The 18189-nt window shown below is 50.8% G+C and overlaps 2 protein-coding genes across 8 annotated transcripts in view; one reads left to right on the top strand and one right to left on the bottom strand.

Moving 5' to 3' along the window:
* SAFB2 (scaffold attachment factor B2) overlaps nucleotides 1–7969 on the bottom strand; it is a 42751-nt gene extending 34782 nt beyond the window's left edge. For 2 of the 6 annotated variants that reach the window (XM_087425659.1, XM_087425660.1), the window contains exons 1-5: nucleotides 7713–7962; nucleotides 6682–6775; nucleotides 2975–3039; nucleotides 2686–2889; nucleotides 816–878 (exon numbers count right to left, since the gene is read on the bottom strand). In XM_087425659.1, coding sequence (XP_087281785.1) covers nucleotides 816–878; nucleotides 2686–2889; nucleotides 2975–3039; nucleotides 6682–6775; nucleotides 7713–7898 — 612 coding nt within the window. In that variant the 5' untranslated portion in view covers nucleotides 7899–7962. Of the gene's footprint in view, nucleotides 1–815; nucleotides 879–2685; nucleotides 2890–2974; nucleotides 3040–5318; nucleotides 5623–6681; nucleotides 6776–7712 lie in introns of those variants that run through there. The other 4 variants (XR_015550236.1, XM_004441276.3, XM_087425658.1 and 1 more) reach the window with 4 other exon arrangements.
* Nucleotides 7970–8260: 291 nt separating this feature from the next.
* Nucleotides 8261–18189, top strand: part of SAFB (scaffold attachment factor B) — a 39689-nt gene continuing 29760 nt past the window's right edge. For both annotated transcript variants that reach the window (XM_087425664.1, XM_087425663.1), the window contains exons 1-2: nucleotides 8261–8569; nucleotides 11526–11610. In XM_087425664.1, the coding sequence (XP_087281790.1) occupies nucleotides 8381–8569; nucleotides 11526–11610 (274 nt within the window). In that variant the 5' untranslated portion in view covers nucleotides 8261–8380. The remainder of the gene's footprint in view (nucleotides 8570–11525; nucleotides 11611–18189) is intronic.

Genomic DNA, 18189 nt, shown 5'->3' with positions numbered 1-18189 from the left:
AATGCCTGTTGCAAACACCTTTCTCCACTCAAAACAATATATTGTTTTAATATAATTAAAATAATCCAACCAAGATAAGCTCATTTTGTCAGTTTCTCTCCGGCAAAAGGGGACAGGCAGTGGGAACACTGAGCCCGCCCAAGCGCCCCCCAAGTCCGGCCACCCCACAAGTCTGAGCTGACCTAACGGCCTCTGCAGCTGGCAGAGACTCCCACAGCCATGGCAGAGGCCACACCGATGGCCACTGCTTTATAAGTCCCGCCAGGTTTAAAAATATATTTCTTCCAACATAAACCGATATTTTGTCACTGGAACCTGTAACAAACTCATCCCTACCTTGTTTAACATCTTTCCGCCACTTACCGCTGTACTGAAGACAACAGGCCAAATCCCCTCCCCGGCCCCAGACTTCGGTAGTCAGGCCCACCTGCCTTTGCCTCTCCCCCACCCTGTGCCCTCCACCACTACAGCGAGCCACCCTCCCTTCTGCCCCTTCACGGACTAACTCCTGACCGACCTGTCAGATCTCAGTTCAGATAGGACTCCTCCAGGAAGCCTTCCAGAAGCTTCCGGGGCCCAACCTCCTGAACTTCTCCTCCCTCCAGTTACATTCTTGTGGTTATTAACCCCTCCCCCACTAGACTACAGATCCCGAGAGTGACCTGTTTAACTTACCCTCTTCCCCCAGCACCCAGCTCAGTATGAATGCTGAAAGAGTCACTTTTACACACACACACACACACATCCTTTTTCACTAGGGAAGAGTAACCACTGCCGTGAAGTTTCCAGCCGGGCAGAACCACACGGTAACTTACCGGAGGTACTTTGAAGTCCAATGATGGAGCATCCAGAGTGTTCTCGAAGCCGTCCCCATCCACCTGGAAGACGAAGTGGAAGATCACTGCGTGGAGACAGAGCCGGGAACGCCAAGGCCCGCACCTTACCACTGTCCAGGCAACCCGCGTGTGTACTTCCTTCCCGGCGCCCACCACCACCTCCGGGTCCGCGCCCAGAGTATCCGGTTCACCAGCCGCCTCCCTGCCCCAACGCCCAGTCCAGGACTCAGCGACACCAGCGTCTCTGACGGCACTGGCCACACGAACGAATGAATTCATTTCCCAGGTGGTTTCCATATACCGGTGGTCCGCAGACACCACCCTCCTCAGAATCCCCAAAGCAGACCTCGAGAGGAACACGATCAACTTCCCACTCCTCTGATCTCGCCTGACAGCAAGACTTTTAAGATAACAGTAACTGGGCACTTCTGGAGTGCTTTCTTTAGAACAAATCCTTGATTGTTCTCTCTTTTTGCTGTTTATTAAACAACTGTTCTCTTAAAGGTTACTAAACTTGACAGTCTTTTACCTCTTTAAATGAAATACATAAAGATCCCCTCCCAAATATTTTTCTCTTTTTTTTCCTTTTCTAGGCTTGAACCTTAGGAACTGGGTGCTTCCACTAATCAAGGAGTTAGAAAGGAAGTCCATGCTCTGGAAATAATTAACACCCGCACCACACTGAGATCAGGACAAACGAGCTGCTCAAGGCTGCCCCAGGCTGAAGTGCAATGACGTTTGGAGCGGGACTTTTGACCTCTGAGGTTTCAAGTTCAGTCCTACGAGGGCACTTCTTTCCAGTTTAAAGCTATGACGCCTTAAATAAATAAATAAAACCACCGAAATAAAACAGCTGGGCACACCAAGTCGGTAAGATGAAACGGCAGTCAGCCCTTGGATGGCTACCACGGAGAGCTCTACGTCACAGCATGAGAAGGGAACTGGGAAAGGGACGTTGGTAACAGAATTAAAGCCAGCACTCCAGGGGCCGGCCCCGTGGCTTAGTGGTTGGGTGCGCGCACTCTGCTACTGGCGGCCAGGGTTTGGATCCTGGGCGTGCACTGACGCACCGCTTCTCCGGCCATGCTGAGGCCGCGTCCCACATACAGCAACTGGAAGGATGTGCAACTGTGACATGCAGCTATCTACTGGGGCTTTGGGGAGGCGGGGGAAGGAGGAGGATTGGCGATGGATGTTAGCTCAGGGCCGGTCCTCCTCGGCAGAAAGGGGAGGATTGGCATGGATGTTGGCTCAGGGCTGATCTTCCTCACAAAAAAAAAAAAAAGAAAAAGAAAAAAGCCAGCACTCATACACGAGGACACTCACAGTGGATCCCTTTAACGGGAGGGGTTCTCCGGGGGTGGGGGGGACGACAAATGTTTCTCTTCGCTGTATTTCACACCTTTTAATATAACTGTCTAACCCTGTGCATAAAGCACATTTAAAAAATAACAGGGCTATCTGGAGGATGGAATTATGAACTTTTTTGTTTTCTTCTTCTCTTTCTATAGTTTTTTAACCTATATTTTAAAAGGAAAACGCTTTTAGCAACTGTCAGCCTTTTATTTTTTGACTTACGGTTAGAAAGCATCTCCCATCCAATTATAAAAACACTCTCCAGTACTGTAGAGAAGTTATCCACTCGTTAATATCTGCCCTGCATGGAATTTAACTGGACATAATTGACCACCGAGGTTTAGACACTGAATCCAGTGGTTATGGTGACTGGTGATTGAGCTGCACACTATTTAACCAGGCACCAGCGCGTCCTCACTCGTGTCAACAGCACGCGAGCACTGGGGAGCCTCTGAGCTGCTGGCACATTCCACCAGGTCTCCAAGTTACCTACAGCGTGCTCTGTGAGCTGAGCCGGGAGCTCCCTCAGCTGTGCAGCCACGTGTTCTCTGCTGTCACACAGGGAATCGAGAATGCTGTCGGCGCCCTCCTCCCCCAAGTCTGGAGCCCTGCTGTTCTCGACTTCGGCCTCTTCTAACACACTAACGTCCATCATGTCAACATGCTGCATGCTCTCCAAGCTGGCTTCCACGTCCTCCTGTGAAGAGGAACGAAAGGCGTTGATGACCAGGCGGGCCAGGATGCGGGGCTCCTGCCACCATCTCCGCTGTGACGCCACGTACCTGCTCGTCTCTGGAATCTTCTTCCAGGCCATTGTCTTCCGTGCCTTCTTCCTCCGTCTTCTGTCCTAATTAGAAAATAGTTGTTCAATCAGACAACACTCAGGTTCTGCCCTCGTAACTAGTTTATACAGGATGATAGATTTCAAACTTGGTGAGAACATGTTACAAGGAAACGAGAAGAAGTGCCCCTTCTTCTACCACGTCTAACTCTGTCTCAACAGGGACACAGAAATCTAGGATTTCTCTAACACTATCAAACTCTTTTGATTTTGCACAAAACATCTAAGAGCTTCAAAAGATTTCAAAACCACGCCAAACTAAGACATACATCCCAAAAGAAAAACGAGCAAAGGATAAACTCGGGCATTTTCCAAGAAACATAAATTTAAAAACGCAATGTTCTGGGGCCGGCCCCGTGGCGCAGCGGTTAAGTGTGTGCACTCCACTGCTGGCGGCCCGGGTTCGGATCCTGGGCCGACGCACCGCTTCTCCGGCCATGCTGAGGCCGCGTCCCACATACAGCAACTAGAAGGATGTGCAACTATGACATACCACTATCTACTGGGGCTTTGGGGAAAAAAAAGGAGGAGGATTGGCAATAGATGTTAGCTCAGAGCCGGTCTTCCTCAGCAAAAAGAGGAGGATTAGCATGGATGTTAGCTCAGGACTGATCCTCCTCACAAAAATAAATAAATAAAATAAACAGAAAGTGCATACAGCCTAACCATCCAGAGGGAAGCACACTCTGGCATATTTTGTTCCTATGTGGGACGCCAGTGGTTCTCGACGGGGGGACTGGGGTGGAATTTGGAAATGCTGGGAGACGTTTTTGGTGCCATAACCGGGGGAGTGCTACTGGCATCTGGTGGATAGTGACCAGGGGTGCTGCTCAACATACCATAACGCACCGGACAGCACCCTGCCACAAAGGATTATCCACTCCGAATTGCCGATGGCGCCAAGGCTATGAAACCCTGCGGTACACCATACAATGTCTTGTGACTTTACAAAAAAGTATGCTTTTAAAGAAGATTTAATGATACGGGAAAACGCCCCCAAAGTAAAAAAAAAAAAAAAAACAAAACCACATAATCTACTTTTATTAAAAAGCTCGTGTGTGTTTCTATACACACGAGTGTGAAGATGCATTTGTACAAACACAGAAGGACATGGCTAAGGCGATCACCAACAGTGTTAAAACACCGAGTGGTCAGATTAGAGAGAATTTCATTTTCGTACGCGTACTTTCCATGTTTTCCAAATTATCGAAAAGTATCATTCTCATGATTTTTAAAAAGGAGGAAATAAAGATGCAACCTGTGGTGTCAACACCTTGAGTATCTCATTCACCATGATGATCAATAATCACTCAAGAAATGCAGCCCTGTGCTCTTTACGTTCTGTGATTTAATTCTCCCCGGGAGGCTAGCAGCTCTGCTATCTGCGTTCGACACAGGAGAATTTGGTTCGGCTCCCAAGCTGGGACTCAAAAAATTCCGCTGTACCATTTCCCGTTCTATCTAAACCCAGCACGTCCTTCTGAAATACGCTGTCTAAAAATGTTTGGTAATTGCACCCAATTTCTAGGCCTCAAATAGCAGCCTGCAGGGCCCCACAGGATGTAAACAGGAGATGCAGACCAAAAGGCTGCACCAAGAGGCACCCTAACTGGGACGGGGGATGAGAGACAGGCTGCACCCCAATCCCAGGTCTCATCTGACTAAAAGCCGGGGAGGGGGGCGGGGGGGGCAGGGACACAGACACTAGAAGATGAAATTTGAATGTCACACAAACCTAATTCAAAATTTTAATCTTTCACAACAGACCCACGAGTTTTTGACAATTTGCCTGTTTAGATGAGTCAGGGCAGAGGTCTCTTGTCCTATTTATCACGAGGAAGCTTATTCTCAGAAAGTTGAGCTCCTTTTGACTTTTCAAAGGCAGTGGTCACTTGTGAATTTCCAGAATTAGTCCACCTTTGTGGCACAGACTCTGGAAAACAATTGGTTGAGTCCTCCTAGTCACTTTTCTGCATCCTCGAGGACCTCACGTCAACCCTGAGGGTCTAGCACGTCACATTGCTAAAGAGGAGCCCAGACACCCCCAAGACCACGGCCGCCCCACAGGGGAGACCTGCGGGGCCCTGGCCACCTCTCCTCCCCTGGGCTTTGGTGACTCCTCTGAAGGAGGCAGCGGAAGGACCAGCGCCCTCCTGATCCCAGCCAGAGCTGTGCTGGTACACACGCCCTTTACACCAGCGCAAGCGACTCGGATCAAGGCTCTCCGGACAAAACGCCAACTCCCAGCGGCTCTGACAGCCCTAAGCTTTAATGCAGACACTCACACAGGCATCTGAGGCGCTCAACTGAGGCTGAGTTTGTCTAACGACGCAAAGATCCCTGTGCGGAGCCAAGAACACTTGGATTAGCAAGGCTTGTATCCCAATTGTTTTCAACGAGCGTCTACGTTAAACGCGTTTAAACTTAAATGTCAATCCCTTATGGAACCTAACTAAAAAATTAACCTTTCAAAACCCATGTACAAGATTTAACCAGTTAGACGAGTTACGGAAAAGGTGTCCTTCTAGGAAAAGCCATCAAAAAAGTAAACTGAAATGACTGAAAACGCTGTAAATTACTTTCCTTTTACTTTCTAAGCAGCTGTCCTCCACGGTCTGAATTTAACCCTTCTTCAGATGAATTGGACACGCACAGCTCTGAGGATTTTCGTGTGGCACCTTTCAAGACAACAAGCCCGTCACACAGCAGTTTCTAATTACATTGTCTTTATCGCCGTAAGATCTAATAATGAGGACGACAGCCAGTGAGGGTAGCAAGGTTTCCAAGTTTTATGGAATCAAGTGCTTGCAAATATAACTGGTATCAGCCATGAAAAGGAGTGAAGCCCTGACACACGCTACAACGTGGACGGACCTTGAAAACACGACGCTCAGGGAGAGAACCAGACACAAAAAGCCACACGGTGTGTGATTCCATTTATAGGAAAGGTCAGGAACAGGCAAATCTAGAGAGACGGGAAGTCAATTAGATATTGCCAGGGTCTGGGACAGGGGGAAATGGGGAGCGACTGCTAATGGGCATCGGGGTTTCTTTTTGGGGTGATGAAAACATCCCAGAATTAGACAGTGGTGACAGTCACACAGCTCTCTGAATATACTAAAAAGCACCGTGTTATCCACTTTAAACAGGTGCATTTTGCAGTATGTGAATTGCACCTCCATTTTTTTTTAAAAATCACACTGGCAAAACACAGGCTGGGTGCAAATACTCCCACAGTCTATTTGGGACCCTAGACAAGGCAAGTTCTATTCGGTCTCGGGTTGGTGTCATTTTCATTGGTTTAAGATCTATTTCTTGAACCACGAAGGAAGCCAAGCAGGTGCATTTGGCTGCTAAGACCAGTGGGGGCAGCTTTCAGAGTGTGCCGTATGCTGGTTCTCTTTTAATCTCAATGACAAGGGCCGTTTTTAATATTTTCATTTCACTGGGCACCTGCACATCTCTCTCCTCCTCCCGTGCACACCCCCGACAGAGCTACTTGTTAAGTGGTGAGGAGCAAACCCAATTGTCAGATGGGGGACAATGCGTGCCCGAGGTTCTCCCCGCCTGCGGTGCAGGAAGAATGCTAAACACAGTCTCCTCCTCTCAACACCCAGATGCCAAGCAGCGAAGAGGACAAGTGGATACCTTTTATGCCTCTCTTGGCTGCCTTCTTGCTGGTGGCTTCCAACGCAACACCGATGTCGATGTCGTCGGGATCCTGCCCTTCTTCCTTAACCGCCTAGGAGGAAAAGGTGAACTTTACATTATTAAGAGCTGCAGGGCACACACTGTTCTTTGCAAGTAACAACTTTCCAGCAAACAAAGGCAAACCTGCCCTGCAAAGAGCCACCCTGCCTCTGCAGCCTGGGCTGCATGCTGGAAAGGCACAGGATGAACCCGGCGCAACTTGGGTCTTTCTGCGCCCCACCCCCAAAAGACAAAGGGGCATGGGAGTTCCAAAAGGACCCCGCAACCTGCAAACCGCCCAAGCGTCTACTTTAAGCTAACAATGTAACAGACAGACAGGCTGCACCTGATCGGGCGTGGGCAAAGGGCTGAGTGGTGGTCCACGGGTCGCCTTTGACCTCTGAGGGGACCTCAACAGAGAACTCACAAGGTCCCCACCCTTACGGAGCGTGTTCTCGGAAGACGACACCCCCATGCCCCCGATTTTGTATTCAAGAGCTGGGAGGTGGGACATGCCCCCAGGACGGTGGGACAGAGAGAGGCTGGGGGACGGAGCAGCACTTCAGGGAGGGCGATCGGTGAGGCCACATCTCAGACAGACCCCGAATGACAACCAGGCGCCAGCCCGGAGAACAGCAGGCGGGCGGCGGGCACGGTCAGTGCAAAGGTCCTGGGGCGGGTGAAGGCACAAGTCCTTTCCCGCAAGATCTCAAAGGTTCTGCAGGCGGGGAAACGGAGGTGCAGGGCGGGGAAGGCACTCGTCCAAGGTCACCGAGCCGAGCCCCCGACCCGAGCCCAGTGCTTTCAAGGCACCTGAAGCGCATGGATGGAAGCAGCGCGGAAGGCGAGATACAGAGAGGGGCGGAGACGGCCAAGGTCACGCAGCCGGGTCCCCCGGCCCCTGACAGCTCGGGCTGGGGTGGCCCTCGGGGGGCGGTGACAGGCCCGCGCGGGGGCGTGGCCGGCCCCGGGGCGCCGCGCCCCCTCACCTTCTTGAGCCGCTCCATCAGGGCGCTCTTGTTGCCGCCGGTGTCCAGGTTCCGCTTCTTCAGCTCCGCCCGCAGGTCGATCACCCGCAGCTCGCTCAGCCGCCGCGTCCCGGCCTCCGAGGCGCCCAGACCGACAGCCGCCGCGCCGGAACCCGAGTCGCCGGACCCGGCCAGAGGCTCCGCCATCCCTGGGCTCCCGTCGCCGCCACCTCCTCCCCAGCCCGCCGGCGGCTGCAGCGGCTCTGAGCACAAAATGGCGCCGCCTAAGAGGAAAACGCACTCGCTTCCTCCCGCCCCGCTTTCCGGCCGCGCATGCGCGCCGCCCCGACCGGCGTTCTGAGCAGCACGCGCGCTCGCGCGTCCACCAACCGCTCGTCCCCCGCCGCAACGCGCAGGCGCCGTCACTGCAGCACGCATGTGTCCCCGGCGTCGGAGGCGGGAGGCCGGCGGGACGCAACGCGCCTGCGCACATCCGCCCAGCGCTCTCAGCGCGCAGGTGCAGACGCGACCCAGAGCGTCGGCTCCGCGCCGGGTGCGCCTGCGCAGAAGCGAGGCGCGCCGGGGCGGCTGGAGCGGTTCCCTCGCAGGCGGCGCCATTTTGTGCTGGGAGCAGAGCGAAAACCGGCCCGGTTCTGTGTGAAGTGGGCAGCGGAGCCAGGGGCCCTGGAATGGCGGAGACTCTGTCAGGCCTAGGCGATTCGGGGGCGGCGGGCGCGGCGGCTCTGAGCTCCGCCTCGTCGGAGACCGGGACGCGGCGGCTCAGCGACCTGCGGGTGATCGATCTGCGGGCGGAGCTGAGGAAGCGGAACCTGGACTCGAGCGGCAACAAGAGCGTTTTGATGGAGCGGCTGAGAAAGGTGGCGCGGGGCCCCGCGGGCGGGCGGGGCGGGGCGGGGGGCCCGCGGCCGCCCCCGGGGTCCCGGGGCCTCGGGGACCGCCCCCGGCCGGGTTGCGGCCTGCGCCGGCCCGGCGCCGCGGCTCCTCCCAGGCGCCGGCGGGCTCCGCGCGGTCGGGCCCGGGTTCGAGTCCCCGCGCCGCGCTGGGGCGCGAACGGGGCCCCCGGGTCGCGGTGGCACCGGGCGGGGGCGCGGGGCGTCCGCTCCCGCCGCCGGCCCGGGGCCTGGCTCGCGCTGTCCCCGCCGGGCCCCCGAAAGCGGCCGGGGAGCCTGGAATCCTCGCTGCCCGGGGCGGGGAGGGGACTCGGCCAAGGTCACCTGGCCGGGGACGCGGGGCGGCGCGGTGGGAGCCCGGGCCGGCCGCGGGGGGCTTCAGTGGGGAGATAGGTGCTCCGCGATGTGTCGGGGCCGGCGAGCCTCGAGTCGGGGGGCTCGTTTGCAGAATAAATAGAGCGAGAAGGTAGCTAAAGGGGAAAATGACGGTTAAGGGGTCTGCCAGCGCTGGTTCGGGACATAACCTGGACCGGGAGGTGCTGTTTGCACCAGGACCGGAGATGCGGACACAGACTTGGGGGGACGGAGAAACACCTGCGGGGGCTCCCCCAAAAGGCGGGCGGAGTGTGGGCTCCCAGTGGCCTGGCCTTGGGCCGGGAGGACGTTTAACCCCCGCGAGCCTGTGTCTTCCTGTGTCACGAGGGGGAAGGGGTGGTGCTCTGGGGTTGGGATGGAGATGATGTTGGGCAGCGGGCCGGGCTCGGCGCCTGGTGAGTAGTGAGCACACGAGCGCTGTCCCAGCGGGTTCTCTGGGCCCCTGATTGTCGTGCGCGGAACAGAGTCGGAGCCCTGGCCCGAGGGGTCTGGGGGACGCCCCGCGAGAAGCGGAGTCGAGTCGGTGTTTGGCGTCCTCGCCCCCCCGGTGTCCTTAGTCCTGTTGGCCGCTCGCCCCCCGTCTCCCGCCTGGCTCAGCTGGTCGTGGACCCTCTGTCCGTCCCCCGTCCCCTGCAGGCGGGGAGGGCTCTGCCTCGCTCCGCCTTCCCTGCTCGCGACAGCTGGGAATCGGGGTCTCCTTGTCCGTTTTTGCTGTTGAGAGGAAGCAGGGTTTACTTCCCGTGTTCTGGGTCGGGACTCGCAGGCCGAGAGTGGGGTGACGTGGGCCTCCCCAGCTCCAGTTTGTGTGTCGTTCACCATGGACACCACCTTCCTTGGTGCAGGCTGGGCGGGAGTTCATTGACCAGACCGTCACCTGGAAGGATGCGGGGCCGGGGAGGGTGGCACCTGGGGAGACGTGGCCCGCGGTCTGTCAACAAAGCCACGTTGGGGGGCTTTGTCCTTGTTGCCCCAGACAGTCCGCAGAGCTGGTAGGATGGTGTGGAAACCTCCCGTCGGGCCGAGACTGGTGTGTGACTTGAGGAATCTTCCGTCACTGTCATCTCTGAGGGGACAAAGCTGTCCTTCCATTCTTCTCCCCCCGCTCAGTTTCTCAGGGAGGTGGTCACAATACGTCAGTGTCCTCAGCCTGCACGCCCGTCCGGTTCCTGGCCCAAGCGAGTCTAGAATCACCCATCTCTCTCCTCGTCCACTTGTGCCATGCAGTTAGCATCTCTCTCTGGGTTTGTTTTTCCAGGAAGGGCAAAAGGGGGAAAAGCGGAGGGAACACACAGTGTGATTTCTCGAGGTCTGTAAGGGTGACTCAGAGTCCACGGTCCCCGTGGGGTGAGCCTGCACCCCCCAGGGGACACTGCACCCAGAGGAGACACGCCGAGGAGTGAAATGGGACCCCTGCTGTCTGAGGGAGTTGTTCTCGTCTCCTGGTGGTGGTCCAGAATCTTCCATCCCCAGGGTGAGGGCTTTCCTGTTTGTACTTTCCTTGGTCTTAGGGCAGACCTCCAGTTCCTTCTCCTGGCTCTGGCTTCACAGAGAAGGGAGAGATTTTCTCTGTCTGGCACACACACAGATGGGGTGTGGAGCCCCCAACCCCCGTTCTAAATTTAGACTGCCAAGTTGGGAGACTCCTGAGAATGGGAGGCTTCTGAAACCGCCTACAAATAAAGCGCAGGATGTCAAGTGGCTTTAAATGGAACGTGCTCAGGGGTGGTGCGGTAAGGAGGGACAGGGTTGTCAGGAAGACCCGAGCACGCAGCCCAGCGTCCAGCATGTCGTTGGCACGGTCTGTCCTGATTGGCTGAGCGCCTCCTTGGTGCCAGGCACTGTGGCTGAGCGTGGGTGGGGGCTGTTCCAGTGAATGACAGGCTCCAGGGGTGGGAGGCGGGGCTGGCGAGAGATGCTTATAATTCCGTGTACTGTGACGGGGGTCCCCTAGTGGTTGAGAGCAGGACCTTTGCACTCAGTTGTTGATGCGTGTCATCAGATGAGGGAAGACGTGTCGCGTCCTGTCCCACGTCTGTCCCAGGCGGTAGGAATTCAGCCAGTGAGCGATAGCATCCTATCCCGACAGTGCCGAGTGTAGGCGGGCGTGGAGAGGGGGTCACGGGGTGGAGCGGCACGCTGCCGGCAGTCACAGGAAATGGGAGAGCGTGCCTTTCCTTTCTGAGGCCACTGAGCCCAGCAACGGGATAAACCAGATTGTGGTGATGATATTGAAAATCAGCCTAACGTGTTGAGGGCTTGCTTTCCGTGGGTGATGGAGTTCTCACAGCAGCCTTCCAGAGTGAGTACTTTCATTAGCCCCACGTTCCAGAGTGAAAACAGACTCGGTGGTTAAGTAAAGCTGCCCAAGAGCACGCAGCTAAGAGCTGGCAGCGTGAGTCTGATCCAGAGCCCTGGCTCCGGCGGGGAGGAGAGAAGGAACGGATGAACGAACAGTGGGGAGGGGCCTTTCCAGACCCGCATCTGAGGCTTCTGGGAAAGTCCAGTGTGTGTGCTGCCTTATTTGCTGAACTTGTGTTTTTTCTTTTAGGCAATTGAAGACGAAGGGGGTAATCCTGACGAGATTGAAATTACCTCCGAAGGAAACAAGAAGACATCGAAGAGGTCCAGCAAAGGTATGGAGGTTTTATAAGCCCCGATGTGAAGAGCTTTCTTCAGAACTGCTTCCTCTGCTAACATGCCTCGTTTACTTGCCTGTGTCTGGGGCCTGTGGACTGCCCCGTGGATCCACAGGGCCTCCGTTGAACCTGTGCATTTTCTTTCAAGCTCTCTCCACCGAATTTTGTTTCTCTGGTACTTGGGAATTCAAACGGGATGGAAAGAGTGTTTGTGCCTTCACTCATTTCCGTCTGTAGGTTTTTCCACAGCCCTTGCTTATCCAGACCCTATACCTTTAAGTAGAGTCTTTAGGACTGCTGGAGTCTCCTAGTGCTCTGACTTACAGAAAATAACTTCCCTTTTAAATACCACCTGTTCAAAACAGAGTTGTCACCTTTACAGGCATTGCTTTAAAAAATACAGCATTAGTGACTCTTACCATCTTACCCAACCTTCCCTTCCTGCTCCCCCCGCCCCGCCCCCTCCTGGGCCCTGACACCTGGGCCCCTCTCTTGGCTCTGTGACCTTAGCTTATGGGCTCCGCCCACTCCCCATCTGTCTGCACTCAAGGCCTCGTTCGTTCCTCAGGAGACAACTTCTGATCCTGCCAGTGGCGATCGTCTCTCCTTGGGTCCTCTGCTCTGCCGTGGCCTGGTTCCTTATATCTTGTTTTAATGCTTTGTCACTTTGCCTCGTGTCAGAACCAGATTGTTGAGGGCAGGGGTTGTGTCTCCCTCGTCTGTCTTCCCTCTCAGTATTACTCAGTAATTTAACTCAGAAACATTAGTTAACTATTGTTTTAAGAAAGGATTGACTACAGCTGGGCATTTGGACTGTTCTGGAAGTTTCTTTGGTAGGTGTAGGCTTTGTTGCTCAGGCCCCAGAACAGAGTGAAATATTCGTGTTACCGGGCCAGTGGTGAAGAGTTGGGATTGAAATGTCTAAGAGGCGGCCACCGGTGTCAGCCCCACCGTGTGGTGTCAGCTATGGGGGGGTGGCAGTCAATGACCTCACTTTGGGGTGAAGTCCTTTCTGTGGTCCGCGGTTCATGGCGCGTTTTTGGCTTTGCCCAGGTAAATATCTTTGCCAGGCTGAAGAATTCTGGAAAATGGACAGAAAGACAATCGTGGTGGGGAAAAGTAGAGCCTGTGGATCTCCTTCTTTGCTTTCTTTTTGCTTTTAATAAAAAAAGAAATGCATGTGCTAAGGTTTTTAAAAATACAAATATGCATTAAGTAAAACACTGAAGTTCGTTCCCAGTGAGGAGGCAACCCATCGTTAGAAGTTTCGGCATACTTGCCCAGAGTTCTCTGTGTGTGCGGTCATTTAAAAATACACACGTGAAGATGCACGCACACCTGTGTATGTAAGTTTCTCTTTCCTTTAAAAAAATTGGTCCTGCTATACAAAACGTTCCGTAATTTGATTTTTTCATTTAAGTTGTTGAGGACGTCTTTCCATAGTGCTGCAAATAAAAACACCTTTTTTTTTTAACAGCTTAGTAGTAATCCTTGTTATGAATATACTACAGTTTAGCTCAGCTGTGTCCTTGTTACCAGACTGTAATCTCTATGGGGAGAGCATATCTCCAGTAATCTCAGCACGATTTTGTATTCATGACAGTGCCATTTTTGAAGAATACAGACCACTTATTTTGAAGCCTGTTTTTCAATTTGGGTTTTTTTGTGGGGTTTTTTGTTTTTCTCATAATGTTGAGATTTTTTTCCAATTTTCGCCTGGCATTTCCATTTTCGGTGCTGCCATGAACCAGAAATGTCTCTGTGTAGTTAAAGGAATGTATTTTTTGATAACGTACTAGATGTAGAATTCTGGGGTTGAAGGATATGTGCGTTTTATTTTAAAAATCAGTCTGTACTGGTTACTGTCTCTATCAGCAATGGGGGGTGTCTATTTCTTTAGCTCTCACTTAACGTGGAATATTATCCTTTTAAATGTTGCCTCTTCTATGGAAGAAAAGTATCTCGTCGTATTTATCGCATTTCTCCACAGGTAAAGTTTTCACGTGTGTTTCTTCACAGATTAGACAGCTTCTGATAATTGGCCATCTCTGTTTTCTGAATTGGCTTTTCATGCCCTTTGCCCATTTTTCTGCTGGGTTGTTTGTCTTACTGACTTGAGGACTCTTACTATATAAAATGTCGCAATTGTTTTTCCCAGTCTGTCATTTGACTTACCTTGTTTGTGGTGATTTGGTCATTTACGTTTTAATTTTTAATACAGGCGGTGCTGTCAACCTAGTCTGTCTGGTTTCTAGATTTTATATTGTGTTTTAAAAGGCTCTGCTTTGCTTTAAGATTATCAAAAGTATTCTCTATTGTAGAGTAATATTTATGGTTTTATTTTTACATTTGGATATAGTTCATTAGGAATTTATTTTTGCGTATGGTAGGTAGGGATGGAAATAGGAAAGGTTTCTATCAGAAAGATTCCTTGTCCCTTTCCCAGTCACACTCCCCCTGCCCCTCGCCAAAAACACAAAACAAAATGTTGTGATTGTTTTTGCCACAGATTAGTTTTGCCTGTTCTAGAACTTCATGTAGAGTAGAACTGTTCAGTACTAACTCTTGTGTGTCCGGTTTCTTACGCTCGGCGTAATTAGTTCTATTCTGGAGGTTTATGGTACATTTGATAGTTGATAGGGCAAGTCTCTAAGTCCTCCTGAATTATTTTCAACCACCTTACTAGATTTTATCAAGATTTTACCTGAAAATAGAGATCTTTCTTCTGACCCATTGAACAAATTCAAAATGGTTTGAAGTCAGCATACTGATTATTTTAATCAGAATCCTGGAAAGCACATCTCCAGTAATCTCAGCGCTGTCTTGTATTTGTGACAGTGCCATTTTTGAAGAGTACAGACAGCTTAATTTGAAGCCTGTTTTTCAATTTGGGTGTTATTGTGGTGTTTTTTTGTTTTGTTTTTTTTTCTCATGATTAGGTTCAAATTATTAGACTTTTGTCAGAAATACCGCTGGAAGTGTTACCTTTCTTAGTGTATCCTCTCTAGAGACACATGTGGTCCGTTTGCGTGGCTGACTTGAAGCGGAGCTGGTCAGGTTTCTCCACTGGAACGCTCCTGTCTTACCATCTGTAATTGTATCTATGGGGAAGATGCTTTGAGATGAGGGTAGATATCTTGTTCATCCTCCACTAGTTACAGCATCCACTGGTTCTCGTCCAGGGGTGACTTTTTAAATGTGTTATTCCTTCTACATTTATTACTTGGTTTTCCACCAGAAGAGAGAGCTTGCCCTTCTCCCCTATCAGTGTGAGTTTAGATTATTTTATTCTGTAGGTTATAAGCCTTTATGATTATTACTTATTTTGATGTTCAGATTATCCCAATGAGAGCCCTTCACGCGGGCTCCCATGTCTTTTTGACATGTCCATATCATTCTGTGAGTACTCCCTTACTTTCTGGCACAAGAGGGTATTCAGTCTCTCATACTTTCCTTGCCCCACCCCAGTAATCAGCCTTTTCGTCTAGGCGCCCTTGTTCCTTTTTGTGGAGAGTGGTACTTAAGGATGTCATCTCCTTCTAGGTGAGTGCCAGGTTTGTAAGGTCTGGTGGGCTGAATGTGCCTCATGAAATTAAATACTGGTAAAGCAATCAGAAATAGGCCAGTGACAAGCTAAGCAATATGAAAAAGTAAAGCCTTGGGTAACGTGAACAGTGCCCCTGCCAAACTCACAGCTACAATTGTTTATCACTTGACGCTCTTGGTTCTTTGTTTGAGGTGGCAGTGATATCCTCTGCAAGTCAGAGACCTAAGCAAGGTATCACCAGGTAGACGTTACATATGTATGTATAGTATTGTTAAATAGTAGATAAAGCTAACAGGATGTACTCAAGACTGACTTGGAGAAAGTGTTCCTAGATGGGATGACTTCATATCAGAAAGTTGTCAGTTCCCCCCAAAGTAATCTAAAAAACTTTGGAATCTGTCTGTGCTAAAAGTAATCTAAAAAGAAAATGCACAAGAATAACTAAAATTTTGAAAAACCAGTGATGTAAACTTGCCCTGATTTTAATGGTAGGCTATTGGAAACAGTGGAAAGTGTGAGGATTTGTTCATTTTAAAGGTAGCGCTAAGGATTTTTCGGTAAACGATGTTGGAGCCGTTGGCTGTCTATCTGGTGTAGGAAAAAGCTCTGTTTTTACCTCCTTCTGTACAAAATAGAAATTCCAGCTGGAGAGTACTTTAATTTAGTGGTAAGGAAGACCTGAAATGAGACGAAAACTGAGAAACTATAAAAATGGAATTTAGATACATAGAAGGTGTAAGCTTCTCAATAAAAGACATTGTAAATAATTAACAGACATAGCAGACTGGGAGAAAATATTACAGCATATAAATATCCAGAAAGCATTAAATATTCGTATAAATCAATAAGGAAAATAGACAATCCAGTTGACAAAGAGCAGGGACTATGAACAGGCAGTTCAGAGATAAAAAACAAACATGGCCTATGTGCAAAAAAAGATTCCCTCGCTAATAATTGAAGGAAAGCAAATAAAACTGAGATACCATTTTTGCCTATCAGGCTGGTAAAAATTTCCGTAGTTCTTGATATCCCACATTGGCGAGAATGTGAGGAAATGGGCCCTTGCTGGAGACTGTAAAGTTATAAAGCCTGTTGGGGGTGAGGTAACTCAGCTGAGGTCCGTAGTGTGGAGTGAATGATGGAGGGGGAGCAGTAGACAGTCACGTCAGTCAACAGTGGGCCGTGTCCACAGCAGTGGTCCCATGAGATCGTAGAGCCTAGATGTGTAGTAGGCTGTGTTATCTAGGTTTATGTAAGCACACTCTGTGATTACACAACAAGGAAATTGCCTGACGACACGTTTCTCAGAACCTATCTCCATCGTTAAGCAACACACGACTGTGTAGTGTGAAAACGTATTCCAAGGCCTGTTATTGAGTAACAAAAGCAAGTTACACCGAGTCTAGATGATATGATCCCATTACATAACAAGTTTATTTCCGTTTGTATAATGTATGTATGTAAATGCCCAGGAAAATGTTTTGAAGGCCCCCCCAAGCCAAGAACAACGGTTACCTCTTACGAGTACAGTGAGAAGAAGGGAGACTGGGTTTTTTCATGATTTATGAGTGTGAAGCTATTAGTGGAATAAAATTTATAATGGGTATGAATCTTTTAACGAGTGTATTTGTATAATTGCATAAGTGCATTTGTGCATTAATCAAATTGAAAGAAGTACTGACCCGACCACGTGCAGGCCCCGGGGTGCTGTGGGACATCCCTGCAGAAGTTCGGGGAGGCAGTCTGGCAGGTGAGCATGGACGGGATCGCTGAAGCCGAGGCGGAACAGGGGAAAGATGGTCGCAGGTTGCAGAGGCGAGCAGAGCAGCGCCTGTTGTTGGGGGCTGCTGACAAGGATGAGGTTACTCCCCAGAGGAAGGGTGCAAGGGGCACCTTGGCCCTTGGTATAAAGACACAGCGCTTTCGTTTTTGCCAGAGAGTGATATTTTTCATTCACCTTAGTTTGGATTTGGCTTAATCACGTTGTTTTTCGTCTTTGGAAAGTACGGTGTCTTTCCCCAAATAGGGATTGTTTGTCAGTGTCGCACTGGGGGTGTGCTTTCTGTGTCGAAGGCCAAACGGTCTTAGGACCACGTGTTCTCTTGACTTTTCTCGTCGCTCCTTACCTGGAAAGCCCTCCCCGAAGGGACTTAGGCCACACAGTGCTCCTGTTTTGCTGCTCAGGAGAAATGCTGGTGCAAGAGTGGAAACCCTGATTCTGCTTGCTGAAGTCTGCTGCCTCTCGGGAAGGGGAGGAATTCCGTGTACAGGGTGGCAAGTTTGTGGTGGCCTGCTGAGATTTTTCCCAGTAACTAGAATAGGATTGGACAAAAACCACCCTACATGTTCTAGAATGATAGCAGCTTTATCAAGTATAATCAATCTGGGGAATGCTGCTGGGTCGAGTTCCAAACAGTTTTTCAAGCCCAAAGCATGTTTTGCTGTAGGAATGTTATCAAATGTAATGGGTTTCCCAGCCCGCCACCATGGCTGTCTGCATGTAATGTATTGAATTCTAGCGTTAGTATGACGATCCCCCGTGTTCCTAAATAAGATATTCCTGAAAACATGAATGAAATGAGAATATGGGAAAATCAGGTAACTCGAGTTATAAGGAAATTCTTACTTGCAGAGAGATTTTTAGCCTCAGTTGTGGTATAAGGTGTGGGATTTTTTTTTTTTTTTTTTTTTGATGAGGAAGATCAGCCCTGAGCTAACATCCGTGCCAGTCCTCCTCTTTTTGCTGAGGAAGACTGGCCCTGAGCTAACATCCGGGCCCATCTTCCTCCACTTTATATGGGACGCCGCCACAGCATGGCCTGACAAGCGGTGCGTCAGTGTGCGCCCGGGATCCGAACTCAGGCTGCCAGCTGTGGAGCGCAAGCACTTAACCGCTGCACCACGGGGCCGGCCCCAGGTGTAGGATTTTTGCCTTTTGCTTTTTTTGTTGTTTCAAATGTTACACATTTAATATACTTACAAGCTTAATCATTCAGTAGAGGGAATTAATGTCTGCTTCCCTTACGTTA

Source organism: Ceratotherium simum, chromosome 39 (assembly GCF_057802395.1).
Source record: "Ceratotherium simum simum isolate JZ-2026a chromosome 39, ASM5780239v1, whole genome shotgun sequence".
NCBI lineage: Eukaryota > Metazoa > Chordata > Mammalia > Perissodactyla > Rhinocerotidae > Ceratotherium > Ceratotherium simum.
This window is presented reverse-complemented; position numbering and strand designations above follow the sequence as displayed.